The 23,137-nt window shown below is 38.5% G+C and overlaps 1 protein-coding gene across 1 annotated transcript in view; it reads right to left on the reverse strand.

Moving 5' to 3' along the window:
* The window catches only part of GDPD4 (glycerophosphodiester phosphodiesterase domain containing 4), a 49,390-nt gene extending 35,098 nt beyond the window's left edge, over positions 1–14,292 (reverse strand). Inside the window, 4 exon segments of the mRNA XM_012469603.2 lie at positions 2,714–2,870; positions 12,655–12,737; positions 13,108–13,253; positions 14,066–14,292. Of these exon segments, the coding sequence (XP_012325026.2) occupies positions 2,714–2,870; positions 12,655–12,737; positions 13,108–13,253; positions 14,066–14,138 (459 nt within the window). The 5' untranslated portion in view covers positions 14,139–14,292.
* Positions 14,293–23,137: the final 8,845 nt, after the last annotated feature.

Here is a 23,137-nt window from a genome sequence, read left to right on the forward strand (position 1 = left end):
GTCAGGTCTGGCATGGCCTACAAACAGCTGCCATGGTGCTGGATTCCGGGTGCAGGTGATTAGATTGGCAGAGTCCTAGGATCAGAGTTTCACAAACCTGTCCAACCTCTCTGTGAACCTTTCACTGTCTGTGACAGGGTTGGACATAGGTTGCCCACACCACCAGAATATGTGACTCTAACCCCCTAGCAGCTTGAGTCCAGGGAGTTAGGCTGTAGCTTAATTATACTCTTGCTGGGCAGGGAATAGCCCTGACCTGACTCTAAGGAAAAATGTGTGTTCTGGAGGTTTGAGCCTAGGGCACAAGGTATGGTTATAGCTTGGGAGGTTGAACCAACAGGGCTCAGTAGCAACTTGGGTCCCTGGGGATGAGGCACCACGTAGTGGTGACACCAGACTCTAAGATGGTAGGATTCAGCAGTATCCTAGCCTCTGTGAGGCCAAGTGCAGCAGCAGCATCAAGTACCCTAGAATGGCTGTTGTTTGGGCCCTGGGGAGTAAGAAGCAGCACAATGTGACTCCATTCCTTAGGGATGGCACTATCTCAGCAGCTTAGACTCTAGGAGAGTTAGTCCAGCTCCAGGGAAGCAGGGTACTACAATTGTTTGGCCTGTAGGGCCCATGGGATATCTCTGCTCAGACACTACTTTGTTTCCCTGGGATGAAGGACACTATGTTAACTCAGTCACAGAATGTGCAGTTGCTCAGCTCAGCCGAGACATTGATTCTCCAAGGGTTGATGTGCCACTCTACTTAGGCCTTGGGGACCTGACTATTCTTAACAGCCCAGGCACCATTTCCCTGCCACACAGGGCTCCGACAAAGTACTTTTTCTTTGAGAGGGCAATGCACACTTTCAACTCAGGACCCCAGGGGCATGGCATAGTCAAGTCTGAAAGAGGTAGATGGAGCTGTTCTACCAAAGCACCATATCCCCAGGAAGGGGTGCACAGCTCCATATCTAGCCCAAGGGTAGGTGAAATAGTTCAATCTGCTGCTTGGATCCACAGGGAAAGATGTAACAGTTGCTTGGTCTGGGAATGTTAGGCCACTCTTTTGGGGTGGTTCTCCAGTAGTTTAGCCATAAGCAATGAAAGGGTGCTATGGCGACTCACCTCTGGAGCAAGATACTCCAGCATTTGTTCCAGTACCAAGATGGCATAGCACAGTAGCCACGTAGGCCATGGGGAAGGCACAGCTGGCTCCTTCTCTGAGGAGAGCACAGTCATATGCCTCTAGGTAGCTACTCCAGCTGGACTTAGGGCCTATGAAGACTGCAGGGGACCCCAATATGTCCAAGGTGTTGCTGGGGGCTGCCGAGAACCTCTTGCCTAGTTTATATGAAACATGATCAAACAGCCCTATGGATTAACATCAAATATAAATAAAATTCCATTCCATTAGTACACAATCAAAAATCCCTTAATATTTCTTTTTCTAATTACACTACTACCGTATAAGGACGCTGTTACCACAACTGACCCTCATACCATGCTATCTCTTGCTGTCACATAAGCTAGCAATATGGATGCTGCTATATATCTTGTTGAGATGTTTATATTCAAAATCAAAGTCTCGATGGGTATATCTGTTTGGACAGAACCTAGGTCACATGAATTCCTGGCCATAAAATAAGCTGGAAAATATAGGTTGTTTTGTTTTCTTTAATCTACCTTGTAAAAGCAGGCTTGACCTTTATCAAATGCAATTCTGACTTTTTACCCATTTAAAAACACTCAGGGATTATTCTATACTCTTTATTATTTAAGTAGTACCATAATTTCCCATCAATATGTTTTCCAGATTGTTCTCCCAATCTATCCCATCTACTTCCTCTCCCTTCCTTCCTCTCTCCTTTCCTCCATCCTTCCCTCCCTCTCCTTCTTACACACACACACACACACACACACGCCCTCTTGCTCCAGGATAATCTCTGAAACACATCATCATTATTGCCCTTGGTTCCCCTTAGTAATGATCGTCTCTCACCTCAAATGGTAGCTGTGCATAAAGTATTCCCCAACTTCTTCAAGAGAAACCATTCATTCTTGCCTCAAAACTATACTGCACTCAGCACAGCACATGCTTTATGTTGTACCACATCCATTATTAGTCTATACATCTCCTTCCAGAATCTCCCATTCACATTCCTCAGACTGAGTTAGAAGACATGCTTGCGTGCTCCTGAAGCAACCTGAAATTAACTCTAGTTTTGCACTTATCACAATGTATTGTAACTGTCTGTTTCTTATAGTAGCCTGTGAACTCCATTAAGGCTGGATATGTGTTTATTCACCCTTATATTCCATGTGCATAGCACCAGTAGGTGCTCAAAAAATATTTGTTGAATGGCAAGAAGAAAAAATAAAAAATATGTGTCTTAGTCTGCCTCACCCAGGAAAATGTTATGTACATGTTAGGCACACTGTAAAAGCTTATGAAATATTTGGGTATAAAGAAATTATAAGACAAGGGTAAGTTTACAAGTTTGTCTTCAGACTTTCTGGTGAATGTAGAAAGTAACAATTAGAATCACTCCATTAGTGAGGAAGCCCTCCTGCCAATACTATAGTCCTGATACCAAACTGGGATGAAATCATGTGTATACTTGCCTGCCTTCATCAGTGACCTTTATCTTCAGGAGCAGTACATGATCTCTTACAAAAGATGAATTCAATGCAGGTTTGTGGAATTTGGGATGACAGTGTCTTACCTCTGGTTTTACAAACCATTTGCCTGCATTCAGCGATGATAGGAAATCCCAATTGAAGAAGGCAGGGTTCTGGAAGGCAGATTCTGGCTGAACTTCTCTGATATTGGTTGTTCTTCTCAAGTCAAAGTCATGCATGAGGAAAGGCACATGATCATAACTGAGGCAGAGGCAGAAAAGAGGGACGGGGTAGAAAGGCTGAACTTAGCTACCTTGGTAGACAGGCTCCCCAGAAAGTCCTTCAAGGTCATAAGTGTCACTAGGGTTCCTTACTCCCGCTCAAATCTTAGAAAAGGGCTAAGTATCAGTCATTTACACCTTGATGTCAATATTTTTCTGCTCTAGGGATTGATCAGTCTTTCATGATATATAATCACATTAGTGATAGTGAAAGAATAGCTTCTCTATTCAGGGGCTTTCTGGCATCAGAAAAATAGCAGGTACACTAGTGGCCTGAAAGTAAAGTGAAAGGAAGTAGGGATGAGGTAAGGTTCTCAGGTTCCAGGACCATACTAAGCAGGCAATACAGGCTTGGGGAACCTAAAAGGGACCTAACTGTCTTGCTGAAATGAGAAGAAAGAGATTAGAGTAAGCAGGAAGCGAAGACAGCTAGAATTTGTGGGTTAGAGTCCCATAAAGAATAGAGTTATACAAAAACAAATACACAGTTCCAAGAAAATATGCAAAAGTCCATAAGTGTATGGCCAAATATCAATCTGTATGTGTACAGAGTAAAACTATGAAGGCTTGGCAAGAAGAACTTCTAAGTAAAGAAAAATTACCAGAAAGTTCTAAGACAATCAGAGCTTGCACAGGGGTATGAATCATTCAAGTTCCATCCAGCAAGAGAGGAGAGTCCTCAATGATTACATAGGCATTCTTTAGAGACTCCAAAAGATCACACCTTAGAAAAGGGGGTAATTTAGAACTATAAGGGCTTTAGAGCCACTTTAGATCCTCTAAAATAAGAGCTTAAAAACAAGCCTCCAAAGAAAAGGACAAACTAGTCTGGAAGTAACAACTATCTGCATGAAAACGACCAACATTCTTTAAAGGATACAAGATATAGTACCCAACAATGTAAAACTACAAGTCCAGCATATAATGAAAACTTACTAGAGATGTAAACAAACAGGAAAATGTGACCATATGCAAGAGAAATTACTCAACAGGGACAAACTCAAAAAGTAAAAGAGATGACAGGATTCACAGACAAGGGTGCTAAACAACGTAGAACAAAATTATCAAGATGTAAACAAGGTATGTAAAGGAAAACATGAACATAATGAAGATATACATATGAGATATAAAAAATGGAAATTTAGAGATAAAATATAACAATTGAAATGACAATTTCACTGCATGAAATTTAAAACAGATCAGATATTGCAGGTCATACAGAGAACAATGAATTTGAAGATGTAGCATTAGAATCCAACCAAATGAAAGCATAGAAAGAAAACTGAAACAAAGAATAGGGCATCAGTGACCTGTAAGGCAATGATCAAGCAGTATTATATATGTGTAAATGAAATCCTAATAAAGAAGGGAGGTGCAGAAAAAAACATTTCAAAAAGTAAAATTGAAAATTTTTTCAAAATTTGACGAAGATTTGAACTGAATCCTGAATTCTTTCCTGGCTAAAAGTGCCCAAACTAATGTTGTCACATTTTCTTTCAATTTTTCTGACTTAGACTCAATGAAATTACTACTATCTTTTTCCTGAGGACCTGCAAGCATATCTTGTGATATATAAACTATAGGCAAGAGAAATCTGTCAGCGGCTGGGCGAGGTGGCCCATGCCTGTAATCCCAGCACTTTGGGAGGCCGAGGCGGGCGGATCACCTGAGGTCGGGAGTTCACGACCAGGCTGACCAACATGGAGAAACCCCATCTCTACTAAAAATACAAAATTAGCCAGGCGTGGTGGTGCATGCCTGTAATCTTAGCTACTCAGGAGGATGAGGCAGGAGAATTGCTTGAACTGGGAGGCAGAGGTTACGGTGAACCAAGATAGTGGCACTGTACTCCAGCCTGGGCAACAAGAGTGAACCTCTACCTCAAAAAAAAAAAAAAAAAAGAAAAAGAAAAAGAAAAATCTATCAGATTGTCACTGCCTGCTTCCATGTTAACTGAAGATGCTTTAAGTCTGACATCTATTTTTTCTTTTTAAAACAGAATCTTACTCTGTCGCCCAGGTTGGAATGCAGTGGTGCCATCTCTGCTCACTGCAACCTCCGCCTCCTGGGTTCAAGCGATTCTCCTGCCCCAGCCTCCCAAGTAGCTGGGATTATAGGCACTTATCACCAAGCTTAATTTTTGTATTTTCAGTAGAGATGGGGTTTCACCATGTTGGCCAGGCTGGTCTCAAACTCCTGACCTCAGGTGATCTGCCCACCTCAGCCTCGCAAAGTGCTGAGATTACAGGCTTGAGTCACCGTGCCCGGCCAAATCTAACATCCAGACACCTCAACTGACTGCCCTCCAGACTCTAATGAAACTGGTTTATCAATTTCTCCAAACATTAATATTTGTTTTTCTTCCATTTGAAAGCTCATTTGCAATACTATCTCCTTAAATGAGACATAGCTGTTTAATGGGACTGGCCTATTCCCAGAAGTAGGAGACTGGTTTACAGGGATCCTTTGCCACTCAGCTATTAACTCAATTTTCCCACTAACTCAGGTTTTAGTGTATGAAACCTCTAGGGAAGCTTCAGATGAGGATGTTGGGGCTCAGAAACCTACACCCAAAATGTGGTATGCTGATACGCTGAAATGACGAAGGCTGCTAGGCATAATAGAATAAGCTCTTTCGGCCCAGACAGTTCTAAATAATTAAATTGTATTAGATTTCCTTTCGGCAAAACAAGTGGGTTATCTGTGCAATAGCTAATACCACTTGTTTTGAATAGAAAAAATTTTCAAACAAGCTACATGGTTTTGAGAGGTGTGTACCACAGATTCCTAGATGATGTCTTTAGCTGGCTTCCTAAGGGAATGGGAAACTGGTTTTAGTTACCCTTACAAACTCTTATCATCATTATCATCTTGTTCTTCTTTCTATTCCCAACAGACAACAGGGACTAGTAACAAAAGCACTTTTTTGTTGTGCAGAATCAGAAGCCTATACCTGGTGCTCAAGAACATTTGCAGGCTGCTACAAAGCAGTTTCATTCCTCAAATCCTAATTATGGTCCCCCTGACCCTTGTCAGCAGGAAGCAGCCAAAGCAGTCATGGCTCAATTCCTCCTTAATGATCACACTTCAGGACTGAGGGATAAACAAGGTAAGGGGGTACTGAAGTCAAGTCATCCTCACAGGGTTAAGAAGAATTCTGGACAGAAATATAGCTATGTATTAATCAGGCTGCACTTTGAACCACTTCCTTGTATAGGAAAGTCACTTGACATTGACCGTTTGCATCCCCACTGTTTCTATAGATAGGATTTCTGAAATCAGAATCACAGGCTTCTGTTTAAGTATTGCTTAAGAGGTTTTTCAGATCCCATATTCCAGCTGATGTGGACCAGTTTGAAGACCCCCATAGAGGAAGAGAATCAGCATGAGAATACAGTTTCTTCATCTCCCTGTCCCTTGACTTCACCCTGCACTCTTTGACCAATCAACAATCTCTATACTTCAGCCCACTCCAAAACCATTAAAAACTCTAGCCCCAAACTCCTCAGGGAGATGGATTTGAGGTTTCCTCCTATTTCCTCATTTGGTGACCCTATCATTAAACCTCTTTCTCTGCTGCAAAAAGAAAAAAAAAAAAAGTAGCTAGGGCCAGGGGTGGGCATATGTAGAGGGGAATACAGATAAGCATCCAGAAGATTTATCATCAAAACATAAGATAGAAAACTATGAAATAACATATTTTTACATGCTTGAAGAAAACAATTGTCACTTAGAATTCTATATGCAGCAAAAATATTCTTCAACATTCAAGGGAAAATTAAAATATTTCATATAAATAAAAAGAAAAATTCATTTCCAGCATACCTTTACTGTAAAGAAAAAATACTTAAATAATTATTTGGCAAAAAGGAAATTGGTACAATTTGCAACTTGGATCTACACAGAAGAATAAATAGTGCCAATAAATATAAAAACTTTTTCTCATTTTTTAAGAACAGAATTAACTGTTTAAGGCAAAAATTAATAGCAACGTATAATGAGGTTCATGATCGCACCAGGTCATACTATGGGAGAGGTGAAATGTTAGTGTACTGTTAAAAGACATATGCTTTACACAAAAATGTATAACACTCAAAGGGATAAATAAGTTAAAAATCTTATTGTAGACTCTAGCTCAACCTCTAAAAAAAAGAGAAAGGGATAGCTAATAAACCATTAGTAGAGATAAAGTTCTAAAAAATGCTCCATTAGTCCAAAAGGAGGTAGGAAAGGAGAAAACAAATAACAAAATGATAGTGCACTTGCCATGGGCCTAAAATTTAAAGGGGTGCCAAAAACTAATAAGCAAGATAAATACTATTTTCATGCAATATTTTAAAAAATCAAAACCAATGCAAAAATCTACTATAAACAAAATACTAAATTTTAAATGAAGATAAGATAGTATAGTAATTTTTCCTTTTGCCTCAGGTTCTTATATGGCTTGGCATGACACATCTTCATTGAAATTTTTGACATTTTGGTCATCATGGATGCTAAAGGTAGGCAATACCAAGAGAAATTAGTTATCACACACATGCTTGTTAGGTGTGGCACTTACATTTATTTCCCTTAAAAAGTTAGGCAGAGACTGAGTTAGCAGAGAGGGAATAGGAGCAATAAGCACACACAAGCTTATTGGGCTCTTTCAATCTCTCTCCAACTCAGCCTCCATGGACTTCCAGTGACTGTTGGCAATATTTCTCCTATCGGCCCACACAAGGAAGTCAACATTTCTTCAGGATCTGTGTGTTTCTGCAATCCCCAGAAAACTCAGTTCAGTGTTCTCCAGAGAGGTATATGGCTGACTGGGCTTTTATACTAAAAATTTTATTAGAGGACTGGGAATAACAGCAGCTGAAAGGTTTGCACAGATCTTCTCAGAACCTCCCATAGGCTTCCTCTCAGATTCAAACAACTTGTTTACATTACTTGCTTTTGAGGTTTAAAAAATACCTCCACCTTTTCAAATGTTTCTCAAAAATAACATGTTCAAATGAAGGTTTCATATAAACCTGTTTCACATGGGGAGCACTATACACTGGGGTCTGTTGGTGGGGGGGGACAGCGGGGGGTGGGGAGTTGGGGAGAGATAGCATGGGGAGAAATGCCACATATAGGTGAAGGGGAGGAAGGCAGCAAATCACACTGCCACGTATGCACCTATGCAACAATCTTGCATGTTTGTCACATGTACCCCAAAACGTAAAATGCAATTAAAAAAAAAAAAAGAACAACATGGCTGCAATTTATCAAATGGGATGAGCACTATCAAATTCACTCTGGGGCAAACTAGGGGTAGGGATCAGACATCCTATACAACTATTTTGTCACAAATCTCAAAAATTCCAACATTTTAAGGGCAAGAAGGGAAGGAGGAGCCAGCAAAAGAAGTCACATAGGAAATAGCCAAGTAGGAAGAAAATCAGGAGAGTATGGTATTCTAATAGCCAAATGAAAACAGTGTTTCAAAAATGAAGGACTACTCAAATGTTAAGATGAAAACTGAAAATTTACTGTGATGTTTAGGCAGTTTGAGGTCCCTGAGAACTTAGTAAGAGCTCTGAGAAGTGATATGGAAGAAGCCTGATTGGGATAGGCTCAAAAAGTACTGAAAGTTATCTAAAACAAGCGGGAGAATTGAGAGAAGACAAAGAAAGGCAATGTTGGGGCTCGGGACACTCACCCTAAAATATGACTGCAGGAGATCAGAATATGCCACTCCAATATATACCTCTTTGGTATATTGATTATTTTGAGCTGGTTATTTTGAGAAACTGCAGACAGAAGCACTGAAAAGTTGCCCTTTGGTAAAGGAAATTTTTATTTATAAAGGCAATTTTCATTAGTAAAAGTATCTGTACCAAGAAGAGAGCTGCCCTGAAACCATTTTATTACTAAGATACTTACCTCTGTATAATAAGGCAACCGTTATTCACCATACATTTTCTTCCCTCATCTGCCCACAATTTGTCACTGCTCTCCCAAGTCCCTATTCCTTTCTGTGGCTCAGAAAACTATACAACCTTCAATCATCTGGCCTTTTCCTTGAGTCTCAAATTTTTGGGGGACTCCCATGTGTACATATATAATTAAAATTATTTTTCTCTTGTTAATCTGCCTTATGTCAATTTACTTTGTAGACCAGCCAAAGAACCTAGAAGGATAGAGACTAACAAGAGGTGTTGATCCTCTATAGCAGTACGAACCACTCTTTGGAGGAATGTTGCTTAAAAGAAAGTGAAGACATGCGGCATAAACTGGAGCAGGATATAGGGTCTAGAAAAGTTTTAAAATGTCAGAATGGATCATCTTCAGAGTTTAGAGTCACTTTTTCTATAATTTATTTTAAAAAAGCTAACGGGATTCTTTTCTTTAAATTCTATTTTGTGAGGACTGTAGATTCACATAGGTCTGTAAGAAATAATACAGAGGCCAGGCACAGTAGCTCACACCTGTAATCCGAGCACTTTGGGAGGCTGAGGCGGGTGGATGACCTGAGGTCAGGAGTTCAAGACCAACATATGAAACACCCCCAACCCATCTTTACTCAAAAAAAAAAAAAAAAAAACTAGTTGGGAGTGTTGGTGGGCACCCTGTAATCCCAGCTACTTGGGAGACTGAGGCAAGAAAAATGCTTGAATCCAGGAGGTGGAGGTTGCAGTGAGCTGAGGTCGTGCCATTGCACTCCAGTCTGGGCAACAAGAGAGAAAAGAAAAAGATAAAAGAAAAGTAAAGAAAAGAAAAGAAGGAAGGAAGGAAAGAAAGGAAGGAAAGAGAAAAAGAGAGAAACAAAGAGAGAGAGAAAGAGAGAAGAGAGGAAGGAAGGAAGGAAGGAAAAGGAATAATACAGAGAAATCCTATATACCCTTGACCCAGTTTCTCCCAATAGTAACATCTTGCATGACTATACTGTACCATCACAACAAGGAAATTGACATTGATAAAATCAATGACCTCATTCAGATTGTATTCATTTTACATGAAATTATTTGTGTATTTAGTTATGTGTTAATTTTATCACGTGCAGACACATCACCACCACCACAGTCAAGATACAGAACAGTAAACATACAAAAAGAGTTTTGTGTTACCTTTTAAAGTGGGAGCCACCTCTCTCCCTCCTTCACCCCTAGAAACCCTTGATTTTTTTCCATAACTCTAATGTTGTCATTTGAATGTGATATTCAAATGGAATCATACAGTATATAACCTTTTGAGACTGGCTTTATTCACTTGACGTAATTCCCATGAGCTTCATCCAAAGAGTGACATCTTTCAATAGTTCATTCCTTTTTATTGCGGGGTAATATTCCACAGTATGGATGAATACAGTTTATTTTAATCATTAAACCTCTTAAAGGAGATTTGGGTGGTTTCTAGATTTGAGCTGTTACAAATAAAACAGCTATGAAAACTAATGTGAAGCTTTTTTCTATATGAACATTAAGTCTTCCTTTCTCTGGAATAAATGCCCAGGAGTGCAATGTCCGGGGCGTATGGTAAGGATATATAGTCATGTGCCATATAACGACATTTCAGTCAACAATGGACCCCATATATGACAATGGACCCCGTAAGATTATAATGGAGCTGAAAATTTCCTATCACCTAGTGACTTCATAGCCATCATAATACTGTAGCCCAATGCATTACCTGTGTGTTTATGCTGCTACCGGTGCAAACACACCTGTACAGCCAATCACATACAAAGACAAATCGGTAGCACATACAACTACAGATAGTACATAATACCTGAGGATGACAATAAATAATTGCTGCTGGTTTATATGTTTACTACACTACACTTTTTATTATTTTAGAGTATACACATTCTATTATATATTAAAAAATTAAATGTAAAATAGCCACAGGTAGTCCTTCAGGAGGTTTTCTAGAAGAAGGCATTGTTATCATAGGAGATGACAGCTCCATGCATGTTACTGTCCCTAAAGACAAGATGTGAAGGTGGAAGACAGTGATATTAACGATCCCGACCCTGTGTAAGCCTAGGCTAATGTGTGTGCTTGTGTCTAGTTTCTAACAAAAAAGTTTAAAAAGTAAAAAAAAAAAAAAAAAAAAAAAAAAAATTAAAATAGAAAATAGCTTATAGAATAAGGATATAAAGAAAGAAAATATTTTTGTACAGCCGTACAATGTATTTATGCTTACACTGTTATACAAAAGAGTTAGAAAGTTACAATAAGCTGGGGTTAATTTATTGTTGAAGAAAAATTCTTAATGAATTTAGTGCAGTTTAAGTGTACAGTGTTTATAAAGTCTTCAGTAGTATACATAATGTCCTAGGCCTTCACATTCACTCGCCAGTCACTCACACTCACCCAGAGCAACTTCCAGTCCTGCAAGCTCCATTCATGGTAATTGCCCTATACAGGTGTACCATGTTTTATCTTTTATATTGTTATTTTCACTGTACTTTTTCTATGTTTGGATATGTTTAAATACACAAATACCTACCATTGTTCTATAATTGCCTACAGTATTCAGTACGGTAGCATGCTGTACAGGTTTGCAGCCTAAGAGTAACCAGTCATACCATATAGCCTAGGTGTTTAGTAGGCTATGCCATCTAGGTTTGTGTAAGTTCACTCTACAATGTTCACACAATGATGAAACTGCCTAACAAGGCATTTCTCAGAACGTATCCTCATCATTAAATGAGATATGACTGTATTTAGCTTTGTAAGTAACTGCCAAACTTACTTGGAGTGGCTATACAATTTTATGTTTCCACCAGCAACATATGAATGATTCAGTTTGTCTGCCAACATTTAGTGTTCTTGCTATTTTTGTAATTTAGACGTGTCGATAGGTGAGTAGTGTTAGTTTTAATTTGCAGTGTCTTAAAGGCTAATGCAGTTGAACATCTTCTCATGTACTTGTTATCTGTATATTCTCTTCAGTGAAGTACCTACACATGTATTTTGGCCATTTTCTAACTGGACTGTCTGGTTTGTTTTTGTTTTCATTTTACTGTTAAGTTTTGAATGTTTATGTATCTTAGACACAAGTCTTTTGCCAGATATGTGTTTTACAAATATTGTCTCCCAGTTTGACACTTGTCTTTTCATTCTCCTCATAGGGTCTTGCACAGAACAAAAACTTTTCAGAATAAATTCCCTGGAATTTTCTCCTTCCCCATCTCTGTTTGGTAAAATAGTTTTTTTTCCTTCAAGCCTCGACCTAAACACAACTTTGAGTATATAGATATTTTTTCTTTTTTTCACACAATTGGAGGTGACCTTTTCCTCCACTGAGGTTCATTATACTTATTTTTCTCTGGAAGGTTCTTGCCACAATAGCCTTATTCTGTAGTTATCTGTAAACATTCCAATTCTTCTTCCTAGTTGGAACATCTTTTAGGCATGACTATATCTTATTCATTTGCATCTCCCAAGCACTCAGAAGAAAGCCTGGAATATAATAAGTGCCCAGGGATGTTAAATAAATTGATAAGGTAGTACATAAAGTTGTAAGCATGGTTTGCAATGGGCCATATTTGAATTATGTGTGAAGTCTGTATCTAATGTATCTGATTTGTAACCCTGTCATTGAAAACATGGAGGTGCAGAGGTGTGGTTTATGAGATGTGATTCATCTGTGTGGTATGTGCATATATGCCTTATGAACACAGGAGGAACTTCCCAGGGCTTGCTGTCTCTACACCTCAGACCAGGCTGGTTCTCTTCCATGGCACTGAATTTACCCCTTCTTCCTCCAAACCCAGTTCCCTGCTTTCTTACCTTAAGTATATATCAGTCTCCAGTCCATGGGCTCCATGTTCAGCAGCTTTCTCAAAGGACATCATGGTATTTTCAGGCCCCGACTGTAGAAGAAAAGGATATCAGGCCCTAAGCCTCAGAGTCTCTCCTCTCAGCATTCCTTTTATGGTAGGGGTAGAGCCCAGTAGGACTTTGGGGAGCAGAGCTTGGCTCCTTCAGCTCTCCTTTCAAAACCTCTATATCCTCTCTCCAAGCTGATGCTGGGACTCTGTGCATCTGAGGCAATGTCAATGGGCTCAGTAAAAAGAAATGGACTGGGAGTTAGGTGGCCTGGATTCAAGTCCAATCTTCACAATAAACTACTCTTGCCATCTTAATGCAATCACTTTTCCTCTCCAGGGGTTCTCAGTTTTCTCTCAACCACATACCCTATACATACCTATTTTCACTCATGTTCATCATGCTCAGACCTACCATGGGTGCACCTCTATATCCAAAGAAGGTTGGCTTGGGCCCCAAATTCTCCTTCTCCTGAATGCAGGGAGAATTAATCCCCAGTGGCATCAAATAGAGACTTAAAAGGATCAGAAGAAACAGTAATCCAACAGCCACTTGTAGACCTGAAAAATTCAGAAGGAAGGGTATATAGGAAAAAAAAAAGATGAAGAGGGATGGAAAGTCATCCCAAGCAGAGCAGCAGTCTGAGTAAACCCCTAGTCCGTGGGTTTCATTGACTGTGTACTGGCTAATTCACCTTCTATTTCTGTGACATTTCCACTTACTTTCAGGAATTTGGATATAAAAGTATAGAACTGTACAAATACAATGTATAATATATTGAGGTAACTTTACTGGAACTAGAAATTGACAGAGGACTCAACTGTACAGGGGACAGATGAGGAAGGAAAGGAAGGAGAAGGAATGTTAAGGAGCTGCTTCTCAGGAGGAGGAGGAGCTTCACTGATTCTAAGAAAGCCCCAGAGCATGTAAAGATCATCCTAAAATATTTGTATTTATTTAAGGCAATATAGGATAGTGGAAAGGGCACTAATAGACAGAAATCTGCATTTAAAGCCAAGTTCTGCCACTTGGCTTACTCAAACTTTCTGAATCTTCATTTTCTTCTGTAAAATGGAGCCGTCTTGCTGCTTATGCCCACCTTACAGAGTTGTTATGACAGTGTTGACTCATAATAGTTTCTCTATAAATATTAGTGATTTGCTTCCCTCTTTCCTTCCCTCCCTCCCTATCCCCCCCCCCGCTCTCATGCACACACACACATTCACATACAGAGCCTGTACACAAGGCCTATGATGACCAACCATTCCCCAAGCCTTACTGTTGTAGACCTCTGAGAATTTTACCCATTTGTACATTTTTAAGTTACCACCTATGCTTTAGTGACTTTCAAATTTCAGTCTCCAGCTCTAACCTCTTAACCTTGTGATTACATTACATTTCTTGAGTCTTTTTTTCTCAGAATGTGTCATCCTGTTTCTTCTCATTCTAACTAAAATTCAGAAAGTGAAAAAGAAAAGAGTTCATTATTGTCCCCTTTAAGCCCTTGCCCCAGAAATACTTTCTAAAATTTACCCTCTACACACAAGCATATATATATCTATATAAACACATAATGGCATCACTATCTATGCAGTCTTTCTCTTGCCTGCATACCCCCACAGGTCAGAAAGCAAATACCCCTTATTTAATCAAGAGTAAAAAGGAGAGGAGAGAGATCCAGGATGGCTGACCACTGGCAGCTTGGGATAGTAGCTCCTAGTAAAAGTGCAGAGAACGAGAGGACACCACACTTTCAGATGAATTTTTGTTGCTCACGGACCAGGAGATTCCCAGCGGAGGAGCCCCACGGGTCGCTAGCGTGACTCTTGTGGCCGGTGCGGTGGTTTTGCTGGTGCCTCAGCGTGGCAGTTCTTGGTGCAGAGTGAGCAGGACTGGGTCCCTTTTTGGCCGATTCCCGGGCAGAAAAGCACCATCAATCTTGACGCTGCTGTTTAGGCCAGCACAGTGGATTGCTCAGATTTCGGCGCTGGGAATCAACAAGTTTGACGTCCACTCAGAAACCTAATTTGAAAGTCAGAAATCACAAAGACGACAGGCGGATAAATTTACAATTATGGGAAGAAGCCAGTGTAAAAAGGCTGAGAATACCCAAAATCAGAATGCCTCTCCCTCTACAGGTGATCACAGTTCCTCATCAGCAACGGAACAAGCCCTGATGGAGAACGAGTGCGTTCCATTAACAGAAGTAGGCTTCAGAAGGTGGATGATAAGAAACTTCTGTGAATTAAAAGAACTTGTTCTAACTCAATGCAAAGAAACTAAGAACTTTGAAAAAAGGTTTGACGAAATGCTAACGAGAATAGACAATTTGGAGAGGAATATAGGTGAAGCAATGGAGCTGAAAAACACAATACGAGAACTTTGCGAAGAATGCACAAGTTTTAACAGTCGAATTGATCAAGTAGAAAAAAGGATATCAGAGTTCGAAGACCAACTTAACAAAATAAAATGAGAAGTCAAGATTAGAGAAAAAAGGATAAAAAAGAATGAGCAAAGTCTCCAAGAAATATGGGACTATGTGAAAAGACCTAATCTACGTTTGATAGGTGTACCTGAATGTGACGAAGAGAATGAATCCAAGTTGGAAAATACTCTTCAGGAGATTATTCAGGAAAATTTTCCCAACCTAGTAAGACAGGACAATATTCAACTCCAGGTAATACAGAGAACACCACAAAGATATTCCTCAAGAAGACCAACCCCAAGGCACATAATCGTCAGATTCACTAGGGTTGAAATGAAGGAGAAAATACTAAGAGCAGCTAGAGAGAAAGGTCAGGTTACCCACAAAGGGAAGCCTATCAGATTTACAGCAGATCTCTCAATAGAAACCCTACAAGCCAGAAGAGAGTGGGGGCCAATATTCAACATCCTTAAAGAAAATAACTTTCAACCCAGAAGTTCATATCCAGCCAAACTGAGCTTCAAAAGCAAAGGAAAAATAAAATCTTTTGCAAACAAGCAAGTACTTAGAGATTTTACCATCACCAGGCCTGCTTTGCAGAAGCTTCTGAAAGAAGCACTACACATATACATGAACAACCAGTATCAGCCTTTCCAAAAATATATCCAGCTAGCATCAAATGGCAGTATTAAACTCATATCTATTATTAACTGGATAAAAAGCCAAAACCCATCGGTACGCTGTATCCAGACCCATCTCACATGCAACGATACACAAAGAATCAATGGGACAGAGGAAGATTTACCAACCAAATGGAGAGCAAACATAAATAAATAAATAAAAAGCAGGAGTTGCAATTCTCACCTCTGATAAAATAGACCTTAAAGCAACAAAGATCAAAGGAGGCAAAGAAGGACATTACATAATGGTAAAAGGATCAATGCAACAAGAAGAGCTAACGATCCTATATAAACATGCACCCAATACAGGAGCACCCAGATATATAAGACAAGTTCTTAATGACTTATAAAGAGACTTAGCCTCCCACACAATAATAGTGGGAGACTGTAACATCACATTGTCAATATTAGACTGATCAACGAGATAGAAAATTAACAAGGATATCCAGGACTTGAATTCAGACCCGGAACAAGTAAACTTAATAAACATTTATAGAACTCTCCATTTCAAATACACAAAACATACACTCTTATCAGTACCATATCACACCTATTCCAAAAGTGACTACATAATTGCAAGTAAATCACTCCTCAATAATTGCGTAGCATTTCATAGGTTTAAATGAAATATTGGTTGGCTGCTTGTTTGTTATTTTCTTCCCTTATTCCTTCCTGTCTCCATTGTTAAGCACAATTATTGGCATAAAAGAGGTTTTCAATTCCCATTTTTAGACTGCATTCTAGCCTGGGCAATAAAGCAATATTCCCGTTCTCTCTCCCTCTTTCTCTTCCTTTTTCTTCCTCTTCTTCATTCTTTTTTTTTTTTTCTTTCTCTCTTTCTTTCTTCCTTTTTCTTAAAAAAAAAAGGACTTAAAAAAAAAAAAAGAGTAAAAAGGAGACCCAGAGAGAAGAAGGTCCTATTAGTTTACCTATAAGAGTGGTGAAAGATAATTCCATTCTCAAAACAGTTTAGTGTACAGATCCCATTCTTTTGATTCTATTACATTGGAACAAAGAATGAAGAGGAAACCAGTGACAGAGACAGACATTTAACCTTCTGCTGTAAGTCCTCAGGTATGACATGGTCTCACAGGGGACTGCTTTGAATTACTTGGATGTAAGCAGAAATCTCTGACCTAGTATTAGTTGAAACTACTAATATTTGAATACAAACAGAAAGAACTGTGACTTGTACTAGCACTCTGGTCAAGTCAAATTAAAATGGTCTCTACTGTGTCTCCCACCAGCCATCTTCAGACAGTCAATGTATAATAATGTAGAGAAAGATCTTATTTTTCCAAAAGAAGAATCCCTTTTTAGAAGAAGTTCTGTTTGGCCACAGAAATACTATGATAGGCCATGTGAGGCAGTGAGTGAGAGCACAGGAACGTGCCTGAATAACAAACTAAATGAATTTCAAAGAGGCATAGGGGCAGCTAGTTCCCAAGCTTCTATTTTCCTGAGTGGAGTATGCAAGCCAAAGCCAGACCTGAAGCGAATAGGCAAGGTTCTGCCCTATGTGACATACCTTCTCTTTCCAAACGTGCCATATAGAAGGCACAGGCCAGGAAAGGATAACCATCACAGTTATGCTGAACAGATGAACGTAGGGAGAAAAGATCTGTGAGAAAGCCAAAAGTCAGGCTGGGCACATCTAGATAGCTAGTGCTAGAACTATAGGATGATGCTTACCTGCAGTGACAGTCCAGCTACCTGCCACCTTTCTTTCCAGAATTTGCATATAATGAACAGTAAAATGACACACAGAAGAATCACTAGCAGAATCAGGATCTAGGGAAACAGAAAAAAATCTCCTGACTTCAAGCACTAGGCTTGGATCAGAACTGTCCTTAGGAATTGTACGTGTGTCTTCACAATGTCAGGGACCTTATCTGCTTCCTCATTCTTTTAATCTCACCATCCTGCAAATCCCCAATATTAGATGGAACCAATCATTCACCTTCTTTGCTTCTAAGTCTTTGCTGTACAGCATGGCTGGAAAAAATTACACGGCTAATTTACCATTACTAATTTACTATCTCCAGCCTCAGCTGGGTCCTCAACATTGCTTGGTATCTCTTACTCAATTTCGACAGTTGCCGTTACAAATCTTCACCATTTCTTTAGACCTCAATTGTATATTCAGTACAATTATAAGTAAATAATATTTTGTAATTGCCTTTTCAATGTGTTTTCCCCAACAGACTATCAGTTTCATGAGGTCAAGGATAATATTGGTATTGTTTATGATTACATCCTCAGTGTCCTGCAGAATGTCTGGCACATAGTAAGCATCCAGTAAGTATTTGTTAAACAGATGAAAAAATCTGCCTGCCAGAACACTGTATACATCTTCATAGAGAAAGAACATTGAGGCCAAGAAGACCTAATTTTCTTAGCTTTCTCCCTTTCAAATGTATAGTTTTCCTACATCTGTGCTGCCCTCTAGACAGTACTTAGCTCTCTCCTTTCCATAATCTTTACATCTAAAATAACTGAATCCATAATTAAGTCTCTCACAACTCTTTGCTGACTTCAATGATAAATTCTAAAACAATTTAGGAGGAAATATTTCCAATCTTGAACAAACTCTTTCAGAGAATAGAAAAAGAGAGAATACTTTCTAACATCTTATGAAGCCAACAAAACATTATACCCAAATTTATCAAGGACATTATAAGAACAGAAAAGTATAGACCAATTCCTCTTATGTCCATAGATGCAAAAATGTTAAACAACCTATTAGGAAACTAAATGCGTCACAATACAAAGGTTGAATTCCCAGACCCATAAGAATCTCAGATCTTACCCAACACCAAACTTCACTATGGAATTAAAGGATATAGGCAAACATAGGGAACAGATAAAAGATTTTCAGTGGTTGGGAGTGGCAGCTCACACCTATGATCCCAGCACTTTGGGAGGCTGAGGTGGGCAGATCACCTGAGGCCAGGAGTTTGAGACAAGCCTGGCCAATACAGTGAAATCCTGTCTCTACTAACAATACAAAAATTAGCCAGGCGTGGTGGCCTACACCTGTAGTTCCAGATACTCAGGAGGTTGAGATGGGAGAATCGCTTGAACCCAGGAGGCAGAGGTTTGCAGTGAGCTGAGATGATGCCATTGCCCTCCAGCCTGGGCAAGAAAGTAAGACTGTCTCAAAAAAATAAAAATAAAAAATTTCGAGTGGATATGATCATGTCAAATGCAGCTACTCACATAGGGTCTTTCCTCTCCTATATTAGTATACATTCTGGTTTTAGACTTAAAATGTAAGGTATGTCTTGAGCAAATTATGAAGGAACATTGCTTCACAGGAGTCATTTTGGTTATGGAGCATCATTATTTTATACTCCATTAATTATATAACTCTAGCCAGCCATGTCTTCCACCACATAAACCTATATATTCCAGGTTTGTTGACAATAAAACCAACCTGGATATATCCAGGTATATCCTGCTCGAAATTTTTACTGATAAGGAGTTGACAAATACCTTTAGTGTGTTCACCAAGAGGTCAGGTTATTAGCATGTTTACAAAGAGTTTGGGTTGACACCATTTGCTTCTTTCTGGGCATCTGTAGGTAGAAGGGGAAGGGATTCTAGGCCTGGTGCTAATGCTTTTCTTCCTAGATTTATTTTGAGTACAATAAAACTGAAACTCCAAGCCCCACAAAACTCCCTTGCAAATAAAATCAGTCTCTCCTCACAAATCTGATAAGCCTTGTCCTTCCTGGTTTGAAGACCTGAAGACTCAACCAAGGTAGTTGACTTCCAAGGGATGCCAACTCTTAATAATCCCCCTGCACTTCTCATTGCCTTCAGACTCTGTAAATAGATCCCAGAATGCCTCAGAAGATGAAGGTTTAGAAAAGAAGATTCTGTTAACCAATATTGGCAAAAATCCTATAGAATACATGTGGGAATGAATTCCAAGGGTATTAGATAAGGAAAAGAGAACATAATTTTAGATCAGACTAAATTTATTGATATGGGTGTACTTATGAGAGATTCTGGATTTAATATCCTAGAATCCAGGTATTAAGCAGTTCAAAGAGGTTCTAATTGTTTGGTTATCTGAAGACTAGGCTCATTGGTAGCCTATGCTCAATGAAATTGGGATGCCAGTAATTTTTATAAAAGTACTTTTAGAGTGAGTATATTTTGTATAAAAGAGTACTTTTGACAGTTTGTATATTTTAAATAACTGAATACTTTGATAGTGAGTATATTTTTTATAAAAGAGTACTTTGAAAGTATGTATTTTATAAAGGGTATTTTGGGAATGAGTATATTTGTTATAAGAGTACTTTGAGACTGTGTATATGTTTTATAAAAGAATACCTTGAGAGTGAGTATATTTTTTATAAAAGAGTATGTTGAGAGTGAGTATATTTTTTATAAAAGAGTATATTGAGAGTTTGTATATTTTATATAACAGAGTACTTTGGGAGTGAGTATATTTTATATAAAAGTACATTGAGAATGAGTATATTGAGAGAGAGATCCAAGATGGCTGATCACTAGCAGCTCGGGCTTGTAGTTCCCAGTGAAAATGCAGAGAACGAGAGGACGCCACACTTTCAGATGAATATTTGTTGCTCACGGACCAGGAGATTCCCAGCAGAGGAGCCCCACGTGTCGCCAGGGCGACTCTTGTGGCCGGCACGGCAGTCTTGCTGGTGCCTTAGCGCGCCAGTTTTTGGTGCAGAGTCCGGAGATTCCCGGGCAGAAAAGCACCATCAATCTTAACACCGCTGTTTTGGCCGGCACAGTGGATTGCTCAGATTTCGGCGCTGGGAATCAACAAGTTTGACGTCTGCTCAGAGACCTAGTTAGAAAGTCGGTAATTACAAAGACAACAGACGGATAAATATATAATGAAGGGAAGAAATTAGCGTAAAAAGGCAGAGAATACTCAAAATCAGAATGCCTCTCCCTCTAGAGGGGATCGTAATTCCTCATCAGTAACGGAACAAGGCTTAATAGATTACGAGTGTGTTCCAATAACAGAAGCAGGTTTCAAAACGTGGGTGATAAGAAACTTCTGTGAATTAAAAGAACTTGTTCTAACCCAATGCAAAGAAACCAAGAACCTTGAAAAAAAAGTCTGATGAAATGTTAACGAGAATGGACAATTTAGAGAGGAATATAAGTGAATTGATGGAGCTGAAAAACAACACGAGAACTTCACGAAGCATGCACAAGTTTAAACAGTCGAACTGATCAAGCAGAAGAAAGGATATCAGAAGTCGAGAACCAGCTCAGTGAAATGAAACGAGAAGACAAGATTGGAGAAAAAAGGATGAAAAGGAATGAGCAAAGTCTCCAGGAAATATGGGACTATGTGAAAAGACCTAATTTACGTTTGATAGGTGTACCTGAATGTGATGAAGAGAATGAATCCAAGTTGGAAAATACTCTTCAGGATATCATTCAGGAAAACTTTCCCAACCTGGCAAGGCAGGGTAATATTCAACTCCAGGTAGTACAGAGAACACCACAAAGATATTCTTCAACAAGACCAACCCCAAGGCACATAATTGCCAGATTTATTAGGGTCGAAATGAAGGAGAAAATACTAAGGGCAGCCAGAGAGAAAGGTCAGGTTACCCATAAAGGGAAACCTATCAGACTTACAGCAGATCTCTCAGCAGAAACCCTACAAGCCAGAAAAGAGTGGGGACCAATATTTAACATCCTTAAAGAAAAGAACTTTCAACCCAGAATTTCATATCCAGACAAACTAAGCTTTATAATCAAAGGAAAAATTAAATCCTTTGCAAACAAACAAGTACTTAGAGAGTTCACCACCACCAGGCCTGCTTTACAAGAGCTTCTGAAAGAAGCACTATACATATAAAGGAACAACCAATATCAGCCTTTCTAAAAATATATCAAAAAGAAAAGAACATCAACACAACGAAAAATCTACACTAACTAATGGGCAAAACAGCCAGCTAGCATCAAATGCCAGTATTAAAGTTATATATATTCTAATCGGATAAAAAGCCAAAACCCATTGGTATGCTGCATCCAGACCCATCTCACATGCAACGATACACAAAGACTCAAAACAAAGAGAAGGAGGAAGATTTATCAACCAATCAGAGAGTAAAAATAAACAAATAAACAAAAAGTGGGAGATGCAATTCTCGCCTCTGATAAAGTAGACTTTAAAGCAACAGAGCAAAAGAGGCAAAGAAGGACATTATATAATGGCAAAAGGATCAATGTAACAAGAAGAGCTAATGATTTTATAGATCAACGAGACAGAAAATTAACAAGGACATTTAGGACTTGAACTCAGACTTGGAACAAGTAAACTTAATAAACATTTATAGAACTCTCCACTTCAAATACACAAAACACACATTACCACCTCACACCTATTCCAAAAGTGACTACATAATTGGAAGTAAATCACTCCTCAGTAATCGCATAGCATTTCATAGGTTTAAATGAAATATTGGTTGGCTGCTCGTTTGTTATTTTCTTCCCTTATTCCTTCCTGTTTACATCAAGTATAATTATTGGTATAAAAGAGGTTTTCAATACCCATTACTAAACTGCATTCTAGCCTGGGCAAGAAAGGAATACTCTCATTCTCTCTCTTTTTCTTCCTTTTTCCTCCTCTTCTTTATTCTTTTTCTTTCTTTCAAAAAAAAAAAAAAAAAGAGAATGAGTATATTTTTTATAAAAGAGTGCTTTGAGAGTTTGTATATTTAAAATAATGGAGTATTTTGTGAGTTGGTATATTTTTTATAAAAGAGTACTTTGAGAGTTTATATATTTTAAATAACAGAGTATTTGCAGTGAGTATATTTTTTATAAAAGAGTACTTTGAGAGTGAGTATATTTTTTATGATTATTTTAAGAGTGAGTATATTTTGTAAAAAAGTATTTTGAGAGCTTTTATATTTTAAATAACAGGGTAATTTGAGAGTGAGTATATTTTTTATAAAAGAGTACATTGAGAGTGAGTATATTTTTTGTAGAAGATTATTTTGAGAGTTTGTATATTTTAAATAACAGAGTACTTTCATAGTTTGTATATTTTTTATAAAAGAGTACTTTGAGAGTGAGTATATTTCTTATAAAAGTATTTTGATGTGAGTGTATTTTTTAAAATAGTATTTTGAGAGTTTATATATTTCCAATGAGAGTACTTTCAGAGTATATTTTTTATAAAAGTATATTTTGATAGTGAGTATATTTTACAAGAGTCCACTGAGAGTTTGTATATTTTAAATAACAGAGTACATTGACAGTGAGTATATTTTTTTGAAAAAAATATGCTCACTCTCAAAGTAATCTGTTATTTAAAATTGTATAAACC

This window comes from Aotus nancymaae, unplaced genomic scaffold (genome assembly GCF_030222135.1).
Source record: "Aotus nancymaae isolate 86718 unplaced genomic scaffold, 86718_ANA_hifiasm-v0.15.2.pri h1tg000059l, whole genome shotgun sequence".
In the NCBI taxonomy this organism is placed as follows: Eukaryota; Metazoa; Chordata; class Mammalia; order Primates; family Aotidae; genus Aotus; species Aotus nancymaae.